The sequence below is a fragment of the Herpailurus yagouaroundi genome, unplaced genomic scaffold, assembly GCF_014898765.1.
Source record: "Herpailurus yagouaroundi ecotype Mexico unplaced genomic scaffold, PumYag 29, whole genome shotgun sequence".
Lineage (NCBI taxonomy): Eukaryota > Metazoa > Chordata > Mammalia > Carnivora > Felidae > Herpailurus > Herpailurus yagouaroundi.
The window spans coordinates 111,591,740-111,618,573 of NW_024412377.1; the positions used below are offsets into that span (position 1 = coordinate 111,591,740).

General features: G+C 36.8%; 1 protein-coding gene across 2 annotated transcripts in view; it reads left to right on the plus strand.

The window, feature by feature from the left end:
- DEPDC1B (DEP domain containing 1B) overlaps positions 1-26,834 on the plus strand; it is an 86,242-nt gene that overhangs the window by 32,939 nt on the left and 26,469 nt on the right. For both annotated transcript variants that reach the window (XM_040452505.1, XM_040452514.1), the window contains 5 exons: positions 3,935-4,070; positions 8,960-9,087; positions 9,734-9,864; positions 12,026-12,073; positions 15,860-16,000. In XM_040452505.1, the coding sequence (XP_040308439.1) occupies positions 3,935-4,070; positions 8,960-9,087; positions 9,734-9,864; positions 12,026-12,073; positions 15,860-16,000 (584 nt within the window). The remainder of the gene's footprint in view (positions 1-3,934; positions 4,071-8,959; positions 9,088-9,733; positions 9,865-12,025; positions 12,074-15,859; positions 16,001-26,834) is intronic.

The window sequence follows — 26,834 nt, forward strand, 5'->3', positions numbered from 1 at the left end:
AGTACTCCCCCTTCTTTACATGATGGCTAGTCTATAAGAGGGAGCTTGGCAAGAAGAGTGGAAGCTCTTAGAGGCAGGAAGGGCATTCCAGGCCATTTTAAGGCTAATGCCCAGAACTGGCACCCCCCCCCCCCTTTTTTTTCACACTTGAAGTATAAAATTTATTTCTTAATGATCTGAAGCAAATACAGGCTGTAGAACTGGCACCCTCTTAACTCTTGCCATCCTAGTTACTAAAGCCCTTGGAGGGAGTCTCACCCAGAACCAAAAGAGTAGAGAAACACACTCTGCCTCTTGATAGAGTGGTGGCAAGATCACTTGCAGAGAAGCATGTGGGAGGGAATTGCCTTTGTAAAACATCTTTGGAGGTGCAGTCTACAGCAGGGGTGCAATTTCACGTTTCCCATGTGTGCAACTCTTGGACCAGAACTCTTTATTGAACAGTCCATACATTCTCACTGATCTGTAATGTCTGGTCTGCCATAAACCAGGTTTCTAAATAAATGTGTATGTTTGTTTTAGATTATCTGTCTGGGCCCATGATTTTCCACTGGGAGCCATTTTGCTGGGGACAGTGTCTGGAAATATTTTTGGTTGTCACACTTGGGAGGGTGTGCTACTAGCATCTAGTGGGTGGAGGCCGGGGATGCTGCTAAACAACCTATGGTACACAGGATAGCTCTCCACCACAAGATTATCCAGCCCCAAATGTCAATAATGCTGAGGCTGAGAATCCATAGTCTATGCCATCAGTATAGCTCTACCATATTATCTTAATTAGCCTTGATAGCTGATAGGGTAAGTCTCCTCGCTTTGTTTTTCTTCTTTAAGAATGTCTTGATTGTTTTTGGCCTCTTGCATTTCCATGTAAACTTAGAATCAGTTTATCATATTTCATAAGAAACTTTATATTCTAATTAGAATTTCTCCGTAAGTGTATATCTTCATGAGGAATATTTACATTGCCATTTTGCTGTTGAATATTGATATTGAATCTTATTTACCAATATGATACATCTATCAATTTACTTCACTAATGTTTTTCAGTAAAGTTTTGTGATGTCCTTATTAAAGGGCTTACAAATCTTTTGTGCAAGATGGTTTGTTCGCATGGCCAGTTAGTTGTGAGTCTTTTAATAAGTTGCTTTCCTCTTTTGGGCCTTGATTTCCATAAGTAAAGAACGTGACAGTTGGATTAGATCATCTGTGACTGCCTTTGAAGCCTGAGAAGACATGATTAAAGTGTTAGAATTAAATGGAAAACTTTCAATACACACAATAAAAACAGTCCATGAGAGGGAGCTCTTCTGCATTTCATCTCTGGCCAGGTGGCTGCAAAGACACCACATCTGTTATTGATCTTCCCAGGGCATCTTCTCAGGGCAAAGGCAGAAAGTGACTCCCTGGTATCTCTTCAATCACAGTTCTCCACTTAGGAACTGCTGCTGTGGGTTTTGGAAGCTATTACTTGTTTCAGGGTGTGGGAATACAAGAAACGCATTTTGAACCCAGGAGGAAATTTATGGATCATCCAATTTAATCCCTTTGTTTGACAAATGAATAAACTTAGAGACACTTATTTTCCAGAGGACACAAAGACTGTTCCAGAGAGAACTAGGGCTGGAGCACAGGTCAAGTTTTCACACTTTAGTTGACAGAGTTGGGGAATAAGCAGTGGGTGTTAGTGGTGGGGTGGGAGTAGGGATGGTGTTTAAATTTTTTTTAATGTTTATTTTTGAGAGAGAGGATGTGTGAGAGAGAGAGAGTGGGGGGAGGAGCAGAGAGAGAGAGAGAGAGGAGAGTATCCAAAGTGGGCTCTGCACTGACAGCAGAGAGCCTGATGTGGAGCTTGAACTCATGAATTGTGAGGTCATGACCTGACCTGAAGTCGGACGCCTAACCGACTGAGCCATCCAGGCACCCCGGGATGGTGTTTAATTTTTAAAGAACTGAGGAGTGGGTGGTCTCCGAATTCCCTGGAGACAATTTGCTACACCACATGTGTGTTTGAATGTGAGAGTGTTTGTGTGTACTTGAGTGTGTGCCTATGTGCTGTATGTTGGCAGTAGGACTTATGATTGTTGGCTTCTTAGAAATAAGCTGGCTTAAGTAAAAGCCAGCCTTTACTTAAGGAGTAGGGGCAACTGTGTGGCTCAAGCAGTTAAGTGTCCAACTTTGGCTCGGGTCATGATCTCACTGTTCGTGGGTTTAAGCCGTGCATCTGGCTTTGTGCTGACAGCTAAGAGCCTGGAGCCTGCTTCGGATTCTGTGTCCTTCTCTGTCTGCTTTTACCCTGCTCGCACTCTGTCTTTCTATCTCTCAAAAATAAATAAAACATTAAAAAAAAGAAGTAGAAAAAAAAAATAGAAAAAAAAAAAGAAGTAGAGTGACTTTTATGGGCTTTAGAGATTTAATTTATATTTTGGAATTGTTTGAAAATGCCTGTCTTTTAACTTGATTAAAAAATTTAAGCTTTCGGTTTATTTATCTTTAATTTGATTTAATGATTTCATTTTTTTTCTCATTGACTTTTCAAATAAAGCAAAGTCATTGCATATTTTTTTCAGAGAAGATGAAACTTATCTTCATTAGCCATCACTTTTTTTTTAATGTTTATTTATTTATTTTTTTTTGAGAGAGAGCCTACAAGTGGGGCATTGAGAGGGGGAGACACAGAATCCGAAGCAGGCTCCAGGCTCTGAGCTGTTAGCACAGAGCCGGACTCAGGGCTCAAACCCAGGACTACAAGATTATGACCTGAGCCAAAGTTGGACACTTAACAACTGAGTCACCCAGGTGCCTCTAGCCATCCCTTTCAAGTCTATTGTGACTATTTTTGAAATGTTGCTTCATAGTGCTTATTACTTGTGATTCTTCTGATTTACCTCAATACAAACTCTTTTGGTAAACTATAGGCATTTGAAAACTATTTCTGTCTTCATTTGCCTTAGGAATAAGATCTTTCTAGTTTAATTGGATTATTTTTCCTACAGGTATCATGGATAAGATTTTAAACCTTTATTTTGGCTTAAATAAATGAAAAGTAAACTACCTACTGACTTCCATGTCAACATGAAGAACTAGAGATCTTGTGTTACCTTTTCAATGTCCTGCAGCCTGTCTTTTTCTAACAAACTAACAAGAACAGTTACTCTGAGGAAAATATGTATTTAGTTACCTTTCTATTGTTGTTTATCAGGTATGGCCTAGACTGATTTAAGGAGAGTTAGCATATTTAGGCTTCTCTGTGTTGGTCCAAGGAGTGATGTTGCCAATGACTTGGTGGTATGGGGACAGAGGAGGGGATCAAAAGGCAGAAGGACACTGGGCAGCTTTCACCTCCTCCAGGACTGAGGCTTCCATCTCACTGTGAAGTGTTCCATATTCAAGGGAAAGAGGATTGATTAATCTTCTTTTGAAATAGTTACAAAAATGAACATTAGGGTAAAAGATTCTTGTGCTGATATGCTCTTCCTCAGCAAGTAGCGCTGAACATTCATCGGTCCATATTTTCTTTTGCATACGTACCACCTAGACATTTCAGAGAGTTGTGAGGTACTAAGGATTTCCAGCTGGGTGAAAGAACTGGCTTGCTCCAGCAGTCCATTAAGAACATCTTTATTCGTGAAAATCATTTGATAAGAGAACAACTTTTATTTATTTATTTAATAATGTGTCACAGGTTTGATTCCTGTTTTCATAAATGTTTTCTAGTAGACATAATGAATGAATTTTGAAAAAAATCGTATGTTGGGCATAGTGAGCCATGTGTAATAATTTGAGCATTCATACTCTGATTGATAGTGAGAATTCCATTATCTGAAGTTTGGAATTATTACATAAATTATCAAGGACAGAAGAAATGGGGGCTATTGTTAAAATATCTGTGTCTCCCATTGGCTGAAATAATAGAGATTTCCTTCTTGGTTTTTAGGTTTCCTCCTTCCTCACCCCTGAAACCATATCCAAAGAAGCCTACATACCAAAAAGATGCTATAAAATTTCCAGAATGGAATGACCCCCCACCAGGGACTTCACAAGAGAACATCCCAGTGAGGCCACTTGTGATGGTAAGTGTGTTACTAAAAGAGTGGGTGGGATGGTCGGGGCGGAGTGGGGCGATGGTGGTGGCGGTGGCTGGGGCGGGTCTAGCAGCTACCAGAAATAGGATATGATCTGTGAACCACCAGCCTTAGTCTTTTTTCTACTGGTCCCTTAGGAACAATGGTCTGAAAGTACTTTAAAATATCTTAGGTGTCAGTAGCTGAGAGAACAGTGACAAGGAAAGATTAGCTGTTGAACTCTTGCCTCTTGAGGCTTTGGCATATATATGGTACCTATTTTCATATGTTCAGAACAAGTAGGTTTATGTGACAACTCCCTTATAATCTCATTCTCTTGTGTTCTAGAATTTACTCTTTTGCCTCTTTGTCTCCTGGATTTTGTTCTATTACTAGTTGAGAGTGAGAAGGTTAGGATGTGAAGTATTGTGGAATGACCCCTGACACTATAGATGATCAAAGGTAGATTCTGTTAGTTTTGGAAAACCTAAGCTTATTGTTGAATAATCTAATTTTTTTGGTATCCTTTTTCATTAAAATATTCCCGGTAGAAAACTACCATGATTGAGACGATGCTAAAAGATTAAATACAAAGAAAAACTTTTATATGGCAGTTTTTAAGAATTGTACTCACACCAGTGTTTTAAGTTAGTCTAGTCCAATAGGATTAGATGTCCAGTTCATACGTTTGTTTGCGAAGATGGGATGTAAACATTTTTAGGCAATGTAATTAAAAGAAAAAAACACTTATTTTTTAAAGAGATTGTATTTTCAGTTTGAAGAGAATAGCTAAGAAGCTTAGGCTTTATCAAAGATAATTCTAGAAAGAGAGTGGCACCAGTAACAGAAATAAGGACTCCTTTAAGGACTTGCAGGTTTGTCAGTCAGGATGGTGATGAATTTGGTTTTAAATATGATTGGTGATAAACCTGGCTTATCTTAAATGGAAATGTCTCATAGGCAGATGGAGATAATGATCCTGGAGAACTTAAAGGCAAGATCATATTTGGAAGTCATTAATTAATTTATTCAACAAAGATAATATTGAATCAGTGTCTACTGTGTGCCATGAATTGTGCTAGGCTCCACAGACACAGTAATATGTGATACAGTTTTTACTCTAAAAAGGCTCATAGTCTAGTGAAGCATACAGTACCAAAATAATTAGAAAACAGAGTCAAGTGACTTAGGGTATTTGAGGACTTTTAATTAATTCCTAATAAGGAGTACTTAATTGAGGTCTAGTTGATAGTTTCTGTCCCAGAGAAAATTAGAATATAAGTTCCATGAGATCAGGTACATTTTTTTCTTTTAACATTTGCATTTAAACATCTGATATGACCCCATTGGCAGAGTGGCTATTCAACAGACATTTTTTTCATTATAAGGTCTTCAGTGCTGTTTATACAAAGGAGATAAAATCCCGTAAATTAATATGTATTTATGTCATCGATAATAACTACTTTCCTTTTCTATTCCACTTGGTTCTATGAAGTTGGAATATTCCTGGTATCACCTGCAGAAGACCAAATGCTCATTAGCATACTTTAATGCCCTAGTGACAATGACTTCTGTCTTTTCTTGTCATTTTCTAATTTTTCAGGAGCCCTGAAGTGGTAGACCAATGTTCTAGATTCATCAACCATTTTAGCCCAAAGCTTATCCTTTCCCAGGTCATCTGTACCTGTATTTGTTTTGATGCTTTTGTCTCGCCTTCTCTTTCTTATACATCCCCCTTAATTCAAATGGTAGAGGTTTGAGCTCCCTGCTCATTGTAATTCCAGGAAAGCTTAGGCTGCTACCTCTTGAGCATGGTTCACACGAAGAATGGCAGAGCAGGATCTGTGTCCCCGTTTGGGCCTTGGTGTAGGTTTTAGAATGAGGAGGTTATTAGTCAATAAAGAAATGTCATCTTTCTTAAAAAGAACTTCAACTCATCATTTATTTCTATTTTACTTTCCCTGTTTCTATCTTTGCTTCCTCTTTGCTCGGTGGTTTTTTTGTTTTATCCTGTCTTTTCTCTTGCCTAGCCACTTACACAGTTAAAAAATAAAATAATAAAATGAAACCGTTGTGTTTGCTGAGGGGCAGAATAGTATGGAAAGTAAGATTGTGCACTCTGGAGCGAGTCGACCGGGTTTGGATCTTGGCTCCTCCATTTACTATTTATTTGGACTTGTTTCTCTGTTTTAGTCATTGTGTTTGTGTCTCAGTTTTCTTATTGGTGAAACTGAGATGATAATAGTACCCTCTGAGGTAGGCTTGTTGTGAGAATCAGGTGAGTTCATATCTATAAAGTGCTTAGAATGGTGTCTGGCCCACAGGTAGTCAGTAACTTAACTGCTATTGCTGTAATTCACTTATTCAATAGAATTGTATTCAGGCAGAGATGAAAAGAAAAATCACCCATGATATCACCCAGAGAGAAGTAATATTAACATTTTTCTTCTGTATCCTTTTTTCTGTGCACATTTTTACCTCCAAAAGGAGATCATGTTGAGTTTTTTGTGGCCTGTGTTCTTCACTTACAACAATGTTTTGCTTCTTTTTTCATGTTATTATTTAAAAAAAAAAAATGTTTCTTTTTTTTTAAAATTTTTTTTTTCAACGTTTATTTATTTTTGGGACAGAGAGAGACAGAGCATGAACGGGGAAGGGGCAGAGAGAGAGGGAGACACAGAATCGGAAACAGGCTCCAGGCTCTGAGCCATCAGCCCAGAGCCCGACGCGGGGCTCGAACTCACGGACCGCGAGATTGTGACCTGGCTGAAGTCGGACGCTTAACCGACTGCGCCACCCAGGCGCCCCCCCAAATTTTTTTTTAATGTTTATTTATTTTTGAGACAGAGAGAGACAGAGCATGAACGGGAGAGGGTCAGTGAGAGAGGGAGACACAGAATCCAAAGCAGCCTCCAGGCTCCGAGCTGTCAGCACAGAGCCTGACGCGGGGCTCGAACTCACAAACCACGAGATCATGAGCTGAGTTGAAGTTGGACACTCAACCGACTGAGCCACCCAGACGCCCCATCATGTTATTATTTTTAAGTTTATTTATTTTGAGAGAGAGAACAAGTGTACAAGCAGGGAAGGGACAGGAGAGAAGGAGAGAGAGAGAGAGAGAGAGAGAGACAGAGAGAGACAGAGACAGAGAGAGAGAAAGAGAGAAAGAGAAGAGAAGAGAGAGAATCCCATGCAGATTTTATACTGTCAGAACAGAGCCCGATGAGGGGCTTGGACTCATGAATCGTGAGATCATGACCTGAGCCAAAATTATGAGTCGGATGTTTAACCAACTGAGTTACCCAGTCACCCCCTTTTTTCATGTTATTAAACATTTGACATCATATTTAGTATCTGTATCTTGTCTAATATAAAAGCACTATAGTTTATGTATCTAGTCCCTTACTGTTAGTATATACCATGTTTCTAGTTTTCTGGTAAACAATGTAATGAGCAATGTCTTTACAGATAATTAGTTGAGTATGTCCATGGTATTTCTTTAAGATAACCTTTCGGAGGCGCCTGGGTGGCTCGGTCAGTTAGGCGTCTGACTTTGGCTCAGGTCATGATCTCACGGTTTGTGAGTTCGAGCCCTGCATCGGGCTGTGTGCTGACAGCTCAGAGCCTGGAGCCTGCTTCAGATTCTGTGTCTCCCTCTCTCTCTGACCCTCCCTCACTTGTGCTCTCTCTCTGTGTCTCAAAAATGAATAAATGTAAGAAAAAAATTTTTTTATAAAAGGTAACTTTTGGAAGTAGATTTTTTTGTGTGTGTGTTGCCTAGTGGCAATTTTTTTAAATATGAAATTTATTGTCAAATTGGTTTCCATACAACACCCAGTGCTCATCCCAACAGGTGCCCTCCTCAATATGCCTCAACCACCCTTCCCTCCCTCCCACCCCCCATCAACCCTCAGTTTGTTCTCAGTTGGAAGTAGATTTTCTAGGCAAATGCAACAATTTACATGCCTGCCTTCAAAAATGAACACCTAATTTAATTTAGATACTTAAAAAAAATTCACAAATCCACATGGTCTTCGACTTTCTTTTGTAATTCAGTAATTCTCTAAAAACAAAATCATAAAACAACTTTCTGGCTCCTTTCATCCAAATTTGTAAGATTTTTCTGTAATGATACTTTTGTAAAAAACTATTACAGAAAATCTTTATAAGTGATTTCTTACATGTTTTGTCTGTAAAACCTCAATGTTTCTCTTTGTGATTATAAAAGGAAGTTTTAAGAATTAGACGTTTAGTAGACTATGTGAGAAAGGAGATATTAAGAATGTTGAACTGGTAAAGCTGTGTGGCTTTGAGCAAATTATTTAACCTCTCTGAATTTTAGTTTTTCTTCCTACTGTCTCAGTTTTCCGGGGAGCTCTTGTTTTTTCTGCCTTCTGCAGTTGCCTAAGATCTGGGGGCTGCTCTTCAAATTGTACTTATTTGATTTTTGCTTATAAAAAATAGAGAGTTCTTGAAAGTAATAGACTTTAATTTTGTTTTAAACAATCACTCAGTTTGGGCAGCGTGTGAATATGGATAGGTATTCTTTTTTTTTTTTTTTTTTTTTTTTGGGATAGGTATTCTTTGACTTAATTTTGAATTAATACAATTTTATTTCATGGCTACCTCGTTGATTAGTTGAAATTCCCACAGGAAAAAAAATAGCTAGTCAATGTCATGTTTATTGCTATAGTTCTTTTGCAATTTACAAATACTCATTTATAATATGACCTGATCTTTAACAGTTATACTTCTCTGCAGTCAGTACAAAGAAAGTTAGTTTATATTTCTAGTTAGTATTTTAAATCAAATTACAAATAACCAAGTCAAAGAAATTTCTCATACTACTGCCTGTTGAAATATTTATTCTCTTTTTCTTTCTACTCTCCCCCAATTAGAACTCTGAGATGTGGTTCAAGCGTCACAGTATTGCTATTGGAGAGGTGCCGGCCTGCCGTCTTGTCTACCGCAGACAGCTGACGGAGGCCAATGTAGAAGAGATATGGAAGTCTATGACATTATCATAGTATGTGCATTTGATATTAATGAGAACTTTCAGTGTTTTTTTTTTTTTTTTTTTTGTGGTTCGCTTCTCTACTACTCTCTGCATATTTAATTTTCTGAAATTATATATTAAAAGCTTAACTTTGCATTATTTGCAGCTATGCTGCTTAGCAAACATAATTTAACTGAATTCTGGGAAATTTCTCTTGTCATTTATAGGACAGTTAAGAATAGAAGTTTAAAAGTTCTTCAGCTTTCTAGTAACACTGAAGTTTTATGTTTAATGAAACACAGTGGTGAATTTCATCTCCTAGATACTTGCTGTACTATAGGTAATTAAGGTAAATGATGTTACAAAGCATTTTCTTTCCCTCACAAACGTGTACTAATAGCAGTTTCTCATCATTGGATAAGCTATTTTCTGTTTTTATCGTATCTTATGAAATCTTTTTCCTGGCATTGAAGGTGTTATGTTAAATTAGTGAAGCAACATGTTAATGACCCAAGGATCTTTTAAATTTGTTTTGTCATATTTAGTTTCTAGCCTTTTTGCCAAAGATTGTATAAAATGCCTAAAAGCAGTACATTTTGAAGATTGATCTTTTACATGCCGGGTTTTTGGGTAATAATGATTTTTTAAAGTAATTAATTATCATATATCTTTTCAGTTTACAGAAAGTCCTTGGCCTGGATTCTTTGGAAGAAGTCTTAGATATTAAACTGGTCAACTCCAAGTTCATCATCCATAATGTATATAGTGTGAGCAAGCAGGGAGTTGTCATCCTTGATGACAAGTCAAGTAAGTGCGTAAAAACCACTGTGGTCCCATTTGATCCACTATGCTGGCTGCACAGCTCCCTCAACTTCTTTTTGACCATTCCTCAAACCCTCAATGAAGGTACTTCCTCAGTATGTATAGCCTTCTCTCACTTTCATGCCTTTTATTTATTTATTTATTTTATTTTATTTTATTTTTTAAAATTTTTTTTTCAACGTTTATTTATTTGTGGGACAGAGAGAGACAGAGCATGAACGGGGGAGGGGCAGAGAGAGAGGGAGACACAGAATCGGAAACAGGCTCCAGGCTCTGAACCATCAGCCCAGAGCCCGACGCGGGGCTCGAACTCACGGACCGCGAGATCGTGACCTGGCTGAAGTCGGACGCTTAACCGACTGCGCCACCCAGGCGCCCCATCCTTTTAAATGATTGTGTGCATAAAGGAGATGTCATGGAAAGTCAAAGCCTCAGCACAGTCCATCCAGAGGCTAGTTCAATGTTAGTCACACTGGGCATTAAGTGGTTCTATATTATTCACAGAAAATCCCTGAAAAGTAGGTAAGTTTAAGACCTGAGTGCTTAAGTCAGTTAGAACTGGGTCTTGGAGATTAATTTTAGGTTTCAGGTGAGTTTGACTGATTTTATGTTCTCCCCAACCTTTTCATTATGGAGTCTCTGTGGTAGATTTTCCAGAATAGTCTTGGTTTATGTCGTTTTTTTTTTTTTTTTTTTTTAATTAATAAGGGTAGTTCTGTAAATGCTGAAGGTGCTTCAATTTTTTTTATACCTTTTATTCCAAGCCAGTTTGCAAATCAGGAAAAAAAGACATTAGGCAGCTGCCTATCCTCTTTTTTTGTTTGGAAAAATAAGATCATGGTACCCATGGTGGGCCAGAATCCCCGAACTGATTTACTGATTTTAAAGCTTACTTCGCTTGGATCAGGGATGGACCAGAATTAGATGGGTTTTTTGAATAGTTCTTCCTTTACTTCCAACCCTTGGTCCTGGAAATAGCTGGAACTAGAATGACCTTTGGATGTGGGAAGATGGTATAGTACTTTTGGGTTTTTATAAATTATTATTAAATTTAGAGTTGGAGTCTCCTGGGCAACAAGATGAAACTCTACCAGAAGGAGCCTCAGCAGCTGTGAGAGGGGAAGAGGTTTTTCTAGGCCATGTTTCCTGACAGGAACAGAATGTGTCATTGAAACTTGAAACACTTCTTTCATATAGTCCCTGTATTGGGAATGAAGGACATTAAGGAAACAAACGAATTTGTGACCTTGTGAGTTGTCAGGTTAATATCAACATATAAAATTAACTTACGTAGAATGATGGAGGTATTGCCTTTGAAATATATCTAAAATCCTTCCACATTCTTTGAATGCAGCAAACATGAATACTTTTACCTACCAGTTAGATGACCAGTCATCTTTTGTCTTATCAAGTTCTTCAGAAAGAAGGGCCTCGGTTCATTAGATCTAACACAGTTCAGCCAGTATCTTTGCAGTTTTTAGAAAGTGGAGAAGGGGAAGCATGAATGATGGTCCATCTCATCAAAGGAGGAGAGAGACTCCAGAAAAAAGGCTCAGCTGGGACTTTTGTAGCCGTGTTAACAATTATTATTTTAAGACTGTCCTAAAAGAGGTAGCCTATATTAGTATGTCAGTAGCACTTTCTTGCCCTGAAACATTTTGAAAATTGAAATGTGTAAAATGATGCTTATATTGGACATCGGACATACAGAATTCACCTTTTTTTTTTTTTTAAGCTGTTTGCTGAACTGAATTCACAAATACAATTGATAACTAATATTTTTGCTTTTTCTGTTTTTTCTTTTCCTTCTTTAATTCCTAGGATAACTGATCTGTTAGTTTGCTTCTTTGGAATAAACTGTCAGATGTATACTTTTCACCAAAGCTTCAAAAGGTGCATCTTATCCTTAGAGAAATTTGTAGGCATGATTTATAAAAGCATATTGGAACACTGCTGCAAAAGAAAAATTTCCATGTTTTTAAAACATTCGGCTATATTAATAGGTGATTTGTGGTTTGCGATTGGCAGATAGGTTTCATATTATTTGGGCAAGTTATATATTCTTAGGATACTATGTATGTATATAATTCTTTGAGTTATATGCAGTTGAGTAAAATACCTTCTTTTTATTTTCATTTCTCTGCAGAAGAACTTCCTCATTGGGTACTGTCAGCTATGAAGTGTTTGGCAAATTGTAAGTACTAATTATCTTCCAGTTTTATGAGATTAACAGAAATTAGTGCCCTGAATTAGAAAATATTTTTGCTCAATGGCCTGAACGTTGATTTGACACCTGTGAGACTGGCAGTTAATTATTTTGGGACTTGTGTGCTTTTAGTGATGAATTTGTGACTCGGTGAAAGGGCTGAGTTATAGAACATTTTTAAAGGTATTTTGTGCTTCTTTTTTCTAGTGCATATAATCACACTACAGATTTGCCCATACTACTACTTCTGACTGCTTCATCACAGTAAAGAAAAATTAGTAGTATTGAATAGAATATTGTACAGATAGCTGCCTGTTGACGGTTTGCACATTTTTATTTCTAAAGCATGTATTTTATTCCTAAAACATATATCCCTAAATATGCCCTATGTTTACATCTCCATTTGCTCAGCAGCTCCTATCTACTATTGGCTTTTTATAGGGCACCAGTTGAAGTGGGAAAGAAATATTTTAGACTAGTCTGACTGATAAGCAGGCTGGTTTGGAAGGAGAAGAACTTGGCGTGCAGAGAAACAAGAAGGGATGTTTCAGTAATTGGATGTAAAACAAAGGGGCTTGGATCACAATGGTCCTTCTGAGGATTTTCATAGGCACCCACAGTCCATTTCACAGGCATGTGATATCCACGTCATCGGATGCTGTAGGCACTGTGAAAAATGTATTATAGTATCCCACTAACATTGCCATTTTTTTCTGGGGATTTTTTAGAAGGGTTAACCCAAAGAAGGGATTCTAATAGTTAATGGCTTAACCCAAACAAGTGATTTTAATGAGAAGAATTCTAGTTCTTTTGCTAATAGTGGTGACATTTGGTCTATGAGGCCTTTAAGCCTCACAGATGGCCTGAGAGAGGTACCTTTTGGGTAGAACTAGTGTGTACAGAGACAGGTATAATAAAATTTTGAGTTAGTAGACTCTGAATGATTTATTTAATTGATGTTAGTTTTGTTTGATTATAGAATGAAATTAAGATAACCAGGCAGTTTACTATAGGTAATTCCAGTCATAATATGTGGACAATGATTATATACTATCATTCTGAATATGAATACCAATTATTAGGTTGTATGAAGCCCAAGGTTCTCTGTGTTTAACTATTAAATTTTCATTGGTTTTGGTTAATATTTTGGGATGTCTGAGACGTAGAGTGGTTTTAGCTTGGGAGAGTGCTTTTTATTATTCCCACTCAACCATTTGTAAATTAAATTTAAATTATATCTTTGGACAGTGTTGGCAATGACGAGATAGAAGGTCTAAATGCAAAGTTAAATTACCCATTTCTAAATTCCTGGCAAACCAAGCATTTGGTAATTGATGAACTGGGAAAGAATAGAAGAAGCCAGTGTGACAAATCTAGGCTATAATATGTTGTATAATGTATATTAAGGTGGGATTATGATACAGATTTATCAGTGATCAAAACGTTGTGAAGAGTGTAACTTTTCCTGCAAGTAAGATGTATACATAGAGCCACAAAAACTTCTGCAGGAATATTATAATAATTGGACTTACTTATTAATGGAGAGGAAAGATGTAAAGAGCAACTTAATAATGTTCTCCATGTGTGGTGGTGTTATATTATTAGGTGGAAATTCTTGAGAACAGGGACATGTCTCACATGTATCAAGTGCACTGTTTTACAGATAGTTGGCATGTCCATAAAAATGCTTATTTATGTTTCAAAGACAAAGTGACCAAAAGGCAAGAATATCCTTTTGAATAGTTTTGTGACATTATTAAATTTTCCAAATGCTCCTTGGCCCCTTGAGTTTACTTTGAGTCTATCAAAGTGATGACCTGTTACTTACCCTTCTTATCCTTATTGAGTCTAGATTCCCATTACAGTCATGTAATAGGGAACAAAAAGGATAGGCTGGCTGGTTTATGTGATATTTTGAAGGCTTCTTGCCTCCTTTTCTGTAAATTTCCTGCCTCTTTCTCTCAGGCCCATTGGTAGACCATGTGCACATAGGCCTGCATACTTTCCTTGTCCAGCCTCATGGTTGGCCACAGGATGATGAACTGATACTAAGTATAAAACCAGGTTAACTGTGTCTTCTTTGTGCATGTACATTGCATTCAATAAAAAAAACAAAAAACAAAAAACAAAAACAAAAACAGATACAGACAACTCTTTTCCAAGATCTGTCAGGAATAACATTTATAAAAGCTATTCTGAAGTTCAAGATGATTAAGAAACAGAAGATCTTAGAAATATGGCCTCCTCTCATGGGACCTACTATACATTTGCATTTGTATGGAAACTGTTTTTGTTTTGTTTTTGCATATTTTTAGCACGAATGATGAAATGTTTGTTCAGGGATACAGCTGCTTACAATCAACCGCATACTTATCTTGGGAGGAAGTAATTCACGGCATTATGGATTACTGAGACATTAATTGTTTCAATCGATGAAGCTTGGAGTATTTCAAAGGAGGAAGCAGGCAAGAATGATGGTTATGTTGGCTGCTAGGTTAACATGGTACCACACAAGAGTCTCTCATAATTTTCATTATTTTAGTCAATCAAATTAAGTTATTTTATGACAAGTGTATACAGAATATTAAAAGGTGAGAGGGTTTTTAAGGAGACCAAGAAAAAGCCATTTTCACTTTGTCCCATTGGCCTTGGGATGTGAAGGCCCAGAATGTTTATCTGTTCTTTTTAGTTTGATCCTTTCTCTTTAGTTACAGTGGTGCTGGAGGAAGGCTTTCTTTTAGTTTTTACTGGCTTTATCGTTCACTCTCCTCTGAGGGTAGAGCTCTGTTTGGATCTAGTTGTTTAGTCTTGTATTCTGCTGGCCCAGAACTGGCCATTGCACTTGCACTGCTTCTCCCTTCCACGCTGTCAGAGCAATTGAGAAGACTGGCCAAACTCTCCCTCATGAGGCTACTTGCCATTTCCCCAAGGCATGGGCAGCTCTGGTTTGTCTCTCCACTTGGCAATGTCAATCTGTAGTCTGTGTGTGGATTCTTGGGGGCATTTACTGCTATATCTGTAGAGGGCTAGGCATTTCTTCTTGTTCCTCTTTGGTCCCAGATACAACTGGATCTTTGCCTTGCTGTCTGCATGGGATATGGCTGGGACCACATTGTTCCAGGCTTCTTATTGGTACCCTAACTTTGGAATATGCTTTGCCTGATATCTTTTAAAGGTTGGTTGGGGATCACATAGAGTTTTACAATCAAAATGAATCACAGGACCCAGTGTAAAATCTCCTTTTTAGAATATCTTTATGAAAAAGAGTGTAAATTTTTATTAGTCTGAAATAATTTAGTTAGAGGCAGACATCGATTAACTCAACTCTGATTCTAGGATTTCATAATACAGCAATGACAAAATACTAAAAAGCTTTGAAAATTGCTTTATAACTTGTCTATTACATATGTGAGATAATTATCACCTTGGTCAACTGTGTCAAGCCTAGGAAAACATCGAATATTTCAAACAAAATAATCATTGTCTACATTTAATAAAAATGCCTTTCAGAAGATGTAAAAGAAAGAGTGGGTTTCTCTTAAAATGCAAGTAAGCCATTGATTTTCCTCCTTGTTTTCTAATAGATTTCGATTTAGACATAAAGTATTCATGTAAGCAAATGTATAATGTCCTTTTAAATAACATCAATTTTCCCCATGAAAACCTTTGTGATCTTGAATATCTATACACACCATACATATGCACAGAGACTAATCCTCATAAGTGATCATCCCAGTAATGTTTCTTCTTTCTCTCTTTCTCTTTTTTTAACAGGGCCTAATTGTTCAGATTTGAAGCAGCCTATGTATTTAGGATTTGAAAAGGATGTCTTTAAAACTATAGCAGATTACTATGGTCACTTGAAAGAGCCTCTACTTACATTTCATCTTTTTGATGCCTTTGTCAGTGTATTAGGTAAGTTGGAATATAATGAACGTGTGTCTGTATTATTGATATGGAATCATTTCATTTTCCAGTGTCTTGAGATTTCCATTAGTCAAACCTCCATAGCGTTTCTAAAATAAAAATGGATGAGGTGCTTGCCTGGTTACAGTCCTGCTCTGTGAAGGAGGAAAAGAAAATGGTTAAGCTCTGTTAAGAAGCTGAAATCAAGGACCAATAGTTTTTACTTGATAAGAATAATATGCTATGTGTCACTTTTGTGCAAAACAGTACAACTTCTTTGGTAGAGAAGAATGTCAGTTTGATATTGACTGTTGCAGTAGATCTACTACTCTGGATGTGCCTTTATGAACAGTCATGTATGGGAGACAGATTTTCATTTAGAAATCTAATTTCTTTTCATAGAAGGAACAGGTTTCTGTAGGGCTATTTGTTATTTGTAACATGAAAAATAAATATAGTAACTTTATCATTCTCTGAAACTTGTTACTATTCTTCACATAGATCTGTATGCCAGAATTTATAGCGTCACAAAAGCAGGGTAGAGAGGAAAAAAAAATCAATGTTATTGCTGTAGGCCTTTGTGGTATTGTTCCTTTCTTCTTGCATATCAGATTTTCCTGTTGCTATTGTGATTGTTCAATAAATATTATTCTTTTATTGTTTGCTTTAACGACCGATCATTATGTAGATATCATACTCTGTTATGTAAATTTGTAGGAATTTGCATGCTCTTGTTCCTGAGTACTGGGGGGCTTAGCCCCCTGCCCTGCCCTTTCTTCTGCTTTCCATCTTATTGGAAAGTATGGATGCTACCATAGAAAATACTCATAGTATGAGTAATTTACCTGATCTCATAGTACAGTACTTTAAATTTTAAGATTCTTTAAGTTTTCTGATAAGAAGAAACAAAGTACAAAACTATAAATCATGCGCATAAGAGTGAGTTTGTTTTTAGAGGGATTAGTATTGGGAACAGATGAAAGGATTAGGCCTGTTACAGGTGTTTGAGACCACTGGGCTGTCTTGGTATTTTGTTTTCAACCAAAGAGGATCCAGTGCTTATGTCCTTTTGAACATCGTACCTAATGATGAATACTTGCTGTTGTTTAATATGCATTTGGACTCACTGAGTAGATTCTTTTAGCCACTCACTGCCATGTGCCACTGGTAAAATAAGAATTCTAAAGACTGGAATAAAAATTACTTAGGTTTTCTTTTCATTTTCCATTTTCATAATGTTATGTAGTAAAAATGATCTGGTTTGGAAACACAAGTACTTGGAACTTTTTTTGGAGAACAGATTCCAGTTTGAATCAGCTGTGTTTATGACATCACTGGTCTGTTCTACCACAATTGTTCATTTTGATCTCTGCTAGGAATTAAAGCTGATTATTTCCAAATTGATGTCAGAATCAGCCTCCTTCTAAAGTATCACTTATACAGGGGTTAGGGTGGAGAAGGATGGATAGATTGGAGAATTTTGGCAGTTAAGTATCAGCAAGAATAGACTAATGTGTGCAGATAGTCAAGATTTATTATCCTTCTCTGATCCAGTCCTTCTCAAGTGAACATGTTTGAGACACCTTGCATTGAAAACCATATATTTTAGATCCTTATGTAGTAAAAGGAGAAATATAAGGATGTATAGATTATCATAAATTTGATCATTTGATCAATGAAGATCATCTAGTATAGTAATCTTGTTAAGTCTGTGGGAAAAGGTGTTATATATAGATATGTGCAAAACAGATATATAGGTTGAATCTTGGTGTGGTTGACTCAATTCTTCAAACTTTTTTACTTACTTGGACTGCAGTAGGATGCTATTAGATTAGATAAGTAAGTAATAAAGTAGGTAATCAGCATACTTTGTGTAGCAGCTAAAAATCCTATAGCATTTTCAGTGGAAATAGTTTTCAGTTTAATTAATGGGCTTTTTTGAGGCTGATTCCTTTGCTTCTAGAATGAAATAATGCTAGCTTGATGTAAAAGTTGTGACCTTGAGAGCTGTTAGTTATTGATATATGAAAAAAAAAACATCTAAGAGTTCTTAAAAAAAAAAAAAGAAAAAGTAAAAAGATTTTTTGGAGATATGAGAATTATTCTTTAATCACTAGAAAAGGATTTAATTTGGGTCAGCAGTCTGACCAAACAACATAGCTGTATATAATAATAAATTTTCATTTCTAAAATGTCAGTTTGTTATTAAGATAGAATTTGGCTGACTCTTAAGTGGGGTGAATGAGATGGTATAGCATCCTTCACTCCATTCCATGTGTACCCTAAAATCCACTGAGCTGTGTAGCTTGCTGTAATTTGTCATATTGAGGAAAAATGGACACCCGTAGGAGGCACAAAAAGGCATAGCAGCAGGGGATGGTGTTTGGACAGTTGAGAGACTTGTGGGTTGTATAATGTTATAATCTTAGTTCCCAAACTGGTGATCTCTGGGCCAGATCTGAGTTATAAATACATCTGATTTGACCTCTGTGTTTTGTTTTGTTTTGTTAATGTGTATTTATTTTTGAGAGAGAGAGACAGAGACAGAGATGGAGACAGAGTATGGGCGGGGCGTGGGAGAGGGAGACACAGAATCAGAAGCAGGCTCCAGGCTCTGAGCCATCAGTGTGGCTTGAACTCACGAACTGTGAGCTTGAGCTGAATCAGGCGCTCAACTGACTAAGCCACCCTGGCACACCGACCCCTGTGTTTTAAAAAGAAAATGTAATTAATTGCCAAACTTTAAGAAACAGGAAGTTCAGGTAAGAATTTGTAAATTTGTGAAGAGAAAAAGTGGAAAATGTGGCTGCTCTGGGCTTGAATTTACATGGGCACCAACTGTTGCATCTGTGTGGCTAGTGCCGCCACTAGAAGGAGCAAGTGTTCCAGGGACACAAACTCCAATTTGCAGTGCTTCCCACTGCTTCTCAGACTCTCATGCTAAGTTCACTTGACTCTTTGCTCATTTATCCCTTTTGTCTGCTCCTGCAGGCACTTGGGCTTTTGGCTCCTGGTTTATTTGCTCAGAGGCTGGAATACTGAGTAGCTCTTTCCTGCTCCCTACCTTCTAAAATGTCAAGTTTAGAAAATGCCATTGAAATTCACTAGATTGATTGTACACTGGATTATCAAACTAAATAGCTGAGATCTTCTATGTATTTTTTAAGCCAGAGACACCTATAAGGGTTAACTTTCCAATCTTTGATTCTTTTGTCTGATGACTTCTCAGATATCCTGTGGAGCTATATGCCATCATGGACTTATTACCTCTTGTTATGTTCTTCAGGTTATCTTAGGGTCTGTGTCCCATAGTTATTCTTAAGGGAAAACAATTCTTTTTTTCAGAGAGTGCCTAGTTGGTGTGCTTGACCAGACAGAGGGCTCTTGCCCATGTTAGTCCAAAGTTCTTGCTGGTGGTTCTCTTTGCTCTCAGAGCCCAGGGCTTATGGCTGGAGTTTTTGAAAATGTAGATGAGCCAAGGTAAGGATGTTGAATCACCTCCAGATAAAATGACTACTGTTAAGTCAATTGCTGGAATAAGGTGAGGTTAGCTGCTCCTTAAAGATAGCAATTTAGGGAAGTGCCTAGGTATTTCTTGGCTATAACAAAATATCTAAGCTGTTTGTAAATATACCAGTAATCACTAGGATAGCTGATAAAACTTCTGGGGGAAAAAACTTAAGACTTTTCTCATACCATTCATCAGGATAAATTCCAGCTAAATTAGAGAATTAAATGTAAAAAATGTACATCTAAAATATAGTTGATGTTGGGTGGGTGAAGGACTTTCTCAGCCTGAAAGCAAAAGAAGTCATAAAAGTGCTATAGCAGTTTGGGACTCTTCATGTAGGAAAGGGCATCATGTTGTGGTAGGTGAATCTGTGTCTACTTTTAAGCAATTCAAAGACGACTTGTTTGTGTTTCCTTAAAAGCCCCTAGAGAAATAGTCTCTCTTGATATGTCTTTCTTTAGGCAGGGAGTTCTGACCAATTGATGTGTAGTCTGAATTCTTTTACCTTAGTATAAACCTTATCCTTTTTATACCTCTTCTCTGTGAAAATGAAACTTTTTTTTTTTTTTTTAATTTCTTTCGTTGTTCGAAAACTTGAGTCTTCTTGAGTCTCTCCTTCTCTGGCTGAACAGACTCGATCCCACTGGCCTTTTGGGGAATGCTGGGCCCTTTCAAAAGTCTTCATATTTCACTATTTTTTTTTTTTGAAGCTCCCATAAGGGATCGCTTATTGATAACATAGCATATATTAGTAGAAATGCCATTTCTAGTTTACAGAAATAAAAATTTGTGTTTGTAATGATTTGAGAATAGAAATCTGATGTAACCACTGGAGAATGGGAAGGAGGGTGACAAAGGTAGTTGTCATACAAAGCACTGACAACTCTGAAGCCTGTCATGTGATCTTCATGGCTGAGGTGTCACCTAATCTCTAATCATAGAGAATATTATTTTAATTTTACTTATTTTTATCATAAGGAACACTTGGATTTTTTTGAGTATTCAATTATTTATTCACTCATCTTTCATCACTGGGGCTAAATAATGAAATGTTTCCTTGATTGAAAAAGTCTCAAAGATGAGTTATTTGGTGGATTATTATCTTTTCATTATTTTATTCTTTTTTTTGTTTGTTCATTATTTTATTCTTATTTTACCAATGGAAACATCTCCAAACTCAAGAACTTGGTTTGTTCACTGAGGTGTACCCACTTAGATGACTCACTCTGCCTTTCTAGACCCTGGTTTTTTCATTGGTAAATGGCAGTAATGCCTACTATACTTTTAGATATGAAAACATGAAATTTAAAGTAGTGGGTTACACTTGTTTTCCTACTAAGTTTCATTTTTTTTTGTTTTGAAAAATACAAAAAAATGGCAAAATGTGTAAATTAAGATAGGATAATCATATGTTGCTAGCTAGCCATATCTTCTTTCAAATGATAGCAAGATTTTTTTAATGTGAAACTACTTGTGATACATCTTTATAATCCATGATTGGGATAAGCACTAGTATATCATTCTGAAATGCAAGAAACAAGTTACCTTTGGGGCTGCCAAAGGTACTTGTCATTTTCTTGCAAAGGAAGACTCAGTATTTTTATGGTGATGCTGAGGTTGAAGAAATGATGAAAGATGAAAAGTTACTTTTTTAGCTTTTGTTCAGCAAAGTGAAATTAATCCAAAGAATAAAGTAGTTAGTCTTTTAAACTCTTTGGTTATAAAATGAGGAGAGCCTACTAATATTCCTCAGGAGCTCTTAAAACCTAAAACACCCCCCAAGAAGCTCTTTAAAATCAGTAGTAGTTTATGATCTTGAAGAATCCAATAGTACTTGTTGAAGATGTGTTTTGAGTTCAACTGTATGCCATCATGTGTATTTTAAAACTAAATTCTCTTGCAGTCATTTCCCCCTGAGTTCTGTAGTGTGCTTTTGTCAGTAACATTTTATGAAAGAAAATAAACGTAATGGTCAGCAATGAGAAAGAAGTTAGGAAACAGAGAAATCAGATTAAACTGTTTTTGAGAATCTAAGTATTCTGCATGTGTTTGAACTGAGGAAAGCATTATGTCGCACTCCAACATTCAAAAGCAGAACTAAAAGTGAGTACTGCTTTGACATTTGGACAGATTGAAAAATAACATCCTTGGAACTGGTTGCCAAGAAGGACTGAAGTATTACAGACGCTTCAAATCTCAGCTTTTCCCCATACGTCTTCCCTTTGATCATATTCATACCACTTCATAGATGACCCATGTGCTAAGGATTTCCACTCCTTACTTTCATCCTCGATCTGTCTCCTGAGCTCTGGCCAGAATATCTCTCTGGCTCTGGCTGTGTATTCCTGGATGTTCGTTATACAAGAGCCTTGGTTCAAATTCAGGAGTCTCTGTATGCCACTATTTCAGAAACTGTGTGTTGGATGTGAATTCTCTGTAGTAGAACAGTGTTAAAAAGACAGAATATACATAGTAGGTATATTTGTAGACTTTGTTTTAAATACCTATGTATATGCATATATATTGTGACATAACATATATTTCTTAATTTTTGTTGTAGTAAAAAATTTTTGAAAAAAACCCCTACTTTAAATTTCATCTCCATTTACCTACATAGTAAGATGACTATGAGGATTTAATGAATGAGAAAATCTCTCAAAGTGTAATATTTCTCAGATATTGCTAGTAATAGTAGTTAATGGTGAAAGATGCTTATGCTATATGTGGTTTGTCCTTTAAACTTCGATAAAAAAATAACTTTTTACTTATGGATCATATATATATATATTTAAGTTTATTTATTTTGAGAGAGAGAGGGTGGGGGAGAGGGAGAGAGAGAATCCCAAGAAGGCTCGGTGCTGTCAGCCCAGAGCCTGATGTGGGGCTTGAACCCATGAACTGTGAGATCATGACATGAGCCAAAATCAAGAATCGGCCACTTAACTACTGAGCCACCCAGGCGGCCCCTATGGATCATATTGTTTAGAGTTACATTCAATTTTTCCTTCTTTTTGTGGTGGAATTAGCATTTTAAAGTGGTTTGGAGGTTTCTTCAGGGTTACACTACATTGTAGTTTTACTTGATGAGAGAGAAATGAGGAGAAGAAATGGTTTTATGTGCTCTCTCTGGTATAAAGGAACTAGTTTCAGATTTCACTATGTTGAGAAATTCTCTTCTTTTTACCATCTACTTCTTGCCCCCAGTTGAAGAATGCAGAGTGATATTTTGACTTTCTGTGTATGAAATATTTGTGCATATTCTTTGAGCCAACATTTCTACTTATAGGAATTTATCCTTAGGAAATAATTGGCCACATGGACAAAGTCAGTAATAGAGAATGGTATTGAGGCATGTCTGCCCAAGACCATGTAAGTAAGCTCACACCCCATTTTGCCACTAACTAGCTGTGTGATTTGGGCAAGTGACCTCATTTCTTTAAGTGTCACTGTCTTTACTGTAAGTGGGATTAATGATGGTTAAATACCTTATAGAGTTTTTGTAAAGATTAAATGAGATAATGTTTAGTGTTTAGAACACTATTAGGTACATTATAAAGTATGTTTAATGTTAACTCCATTAATGTTAACTATTTTCTTCTCCCATAAAAAAATTAGTTTTATTATTATATAATATATAATACATATATATATATAATGTATATATTAGCTGCTCTTATTTTTTTATTTTGATTTTTAAAGACAGAAAAATAAGCTTCAAAACCACTATCACGCTTTTAAAATTCCTTTCTGTAGTGGAAGATCTTGTACTTTAGTTCAAAAAGTATTTTGTGAAATTCATGTGCTTTTTTACATGTAGTAGACCTATCTACTCTCATCAAGATTAATGGCATGGAAGTGTTGCAAATTGCCACATTCTACAAATATTTTTACTTTTAATCTAGTCTTCTATTTTTCTCTGGCATGTATAGTGATGTGATAAACTGGGGCACAGTTAACTGTCTTTGGGACCATGTTTTTCCCCTTGTCTATAATAACTATATTTCTAATGCTAAGGGAATTCTAGGACTATGACTTTTTATGCTATTGCCTCTTGAAACTTTCCAAAATATTTAAAAAGAATAATTTATAAAGTATTCCCCTGCCAGTTTTCTAAACTTCCTACCAGTTAGCATTTTTGTGATTACAAGTTGTGGCTTTGATGTGGTTGAGCAATGCTATTAGTTTAAGTCTCCTTTATTCCCTAGGTTCAATTTCTTCTAAAATATAGATTTACTTAATGGCTACTAGAGCTTGAAGACTTTTTTTTTCAGGTTCCTGAAGATTTTGGTGGTAGACTCCTTAATGATATAACACAATGATGATGGATGGCTGACAGATAAACTTTTTAAACCTACTCCAAAATTATTATTTTTTTTCTTTAGGACTCTTAGAGTAGTCAAGAAAAATATATCTGTCAGTGTTAATAAAGGATATAGAGTATGGTATTAATTCAAGAGTATAATCTTTTAATTAGCAATTAATAATTGCTGACCATCAATTTTAAAACTAAATTAAAACCAAGTAGAGTTTATTGGAAGCAGGTTGATGATTATGTGTTGATAATTATGTGTGTAAGGGAGGAAGAGCACATTGGTGTGAATCCCAGGTGTATTTTATGTTTATTTATTTTTGAGAGAGAGACGGGGGTGGGGGAGGGGCAGAGAGAGAGGGAGACACAGAATTGGAAGCAGGCTCCAGGCTCTGAGCTGTTAGCACAGAGCCCAACATGGGCCTTGAACTCACAGACTATGAAATGATGACCTGAGCTGAAGTCGTATGCTCAATTGATGAGCCACCCAGGTGTCCCCCCGATGTATTCTTGGGGCAAGTCTTAACTACTTTGGCATAGCCTTTTTATAAAACAGTTTGGCATTTCTTTAAAAAAGGTTAAACATTGCCATATGAGTCAGCAGTTCCACTCTTAGGTATATACCAAACAGTTGATAACATATGTTACACAACCACTAAATGTTGATGGCAGCATTATTCATAACAACCAAAAAGTGGAAATAATGGAGATCTCCATGAAATGATGAATGAGGGAGGAGCCAAGATGGCAGAACAGCATGGAAGCTTTTTGTGTGTCTCGCATCCATGAAATACAGCCAGACCAACACTAAACCATCCTACACACCTAGAAAACTGATCTGAGGATTAACACAACAATCTGCACAACCTGAACCACCGAACTCAGCAGGTATGTGGTGGGGAGAGGTAAACTTGGGGAGCGAGAAGCCACAAGAAGGGAGGTGCTTTTGTGGGTAGAGAGAGGACAGATACGGGGCGGGGGGATATGGGAAAAGCACCCCTCCCCAAAAGCAGCTGGAGAGAAAGTGGAAAATTGGAAACAGCCGCAGGGACTAAACTGAAAAGGGAGAAAGGAGAAAGAAGAGGGTTTAAATTCCATTAAGACTGTAAACAAGGGGAGCGCAAAGACTGCAACTCCACAGCTTGATACCTGGTGGTCGCAGGATATATTCAGTGTGCTGAATCAGAAAAATAGGCAGCCAAGAATTTTTTATCCAGCAAGGCTGTCATTCAAAATAGAAGGAGAGATAAAAAGTTTCCCAGACAAAAATTAAAGGAGTTTGTGACCACTAAACCAGCGCTGCAAGAAATTTTAAGAGGGACTTTTCTGAGGGGGGAAAAGACGAAAATATATATATACACACCAAAAGCAACAAAAGATTAGAAACGACCAGAGAACACCACCAACACTCCAACTCTACAAGCATCATAATGACAGCAAATTCATATCTTTCAGTACTCACTCTAAATGTCAATGGACTCAATACTCCAATCAAAAGACATAGGGTAACAGAATGGATAAGAAAACAATATCCATCTATATGCTGTTTACAAGAGACCCACTTTAGACCTAAAGATACCTTCAGATTGAAAATAAGGGGATGGAGAACCATCTATCATGCTAATGGCCGACGAAAGAAAGCCATGTTTATATCACTCAATCTAGACTTTAAAATAAAGATTGTAACAAGAGATGAAGAAGGGCAGTATATCATAATTAAGGGGTCTATCCACCAAGAAGACCTAACAATTGTAGACATTTATGCTCCAAATATGAGAGCACCCAAATATATAAATCAATTAATCACAAACATAAAGACACTCATTGATAATAATACCATTATAGTAGGGGATTTCAACACCCTCCTTCAGCAATGGACAGATCATCTAAACACAAAATCAGCAAGGAAACAATGGCTTTGAATGACACACTGGACCAGACGGACTTAACAGATATATTCAGAACATTTCATCCTAAAGCAGCAGAATATACATTCTTCTCCAGAATAGACCATATACTGGGACACAAATCAGCCCTAAGTAAGTACAAAAAGATCAAGATCATACCGTGCATATTTTCAGACCATAATGCTATGAAACTCGAAATCAACCACAAGAAAAAATTTGCAAAGGTAACAAATACTTGGAGACTGAAGAACATCCTAGTAAAGAATGAATGGGCTAACCAAGCAGTTGAAGAGGAAATTAAAAAGTATATGGAAGTCAATGAAACTGATAACACCACAACCCCAAACCTCTGGGACGCAGCAAAGGCAGTCATAAGAGGAAAGTATATAGCAATCCAGGCCTTCCTAAAGAAGGAAGAAAGATCTCAGATACACAACCTAACCTTACGCCTTAAGGAGCTGGAAAAAGAACAGCAAATAAAACCCCAAACCAGCAGAAGACAGGAAATAATAAAGATTAGAGCAGAAATTAATGCTATCGAAACCAAAAAAACAGATCAATGAAACTAGAGGCTTTTCTTTGAAAGAATTAACAAAATTGATAAACCACTAGCCAGTTTGATCAGAAGAAAAAGGAAAGGACCCAAATAAGTAAAATCAAGAATGAAAGAAGAGAGATCACAACCAACACAACAGAAATGAAAACAATAATAAGAGAATATTATGAGCAATTATATGCCAGTGGGTAATCTGGAAGAAATGGACAAATTCCTAGAAACATATACACTACCAAAACTGAAACAGGAAGAAATAGAAAATTTGAACAGACCCATAACCAGTAAGGAAATCGAATTAGTAATAAAAAATCTGCCAAAAAACAAGTGTCCAGGACTAAATGGCTTTCCAGGGGAATTCTACCAAACATTTAAGGAAGAGTTAACACCTATTCTCTTGAAACTGTTCCAAAAAATAGAAATGGAAGGAAAACTTCCAAACTCTTTCTATGAAGCCAGCATTACCTTGATTCCAAAACCAGACAGAGACCCCACTAAAAAGAACATAGACCAATTTCCCTGATGAACATGGATGCAAAAATCCTCAACAAGATATTAGCCAA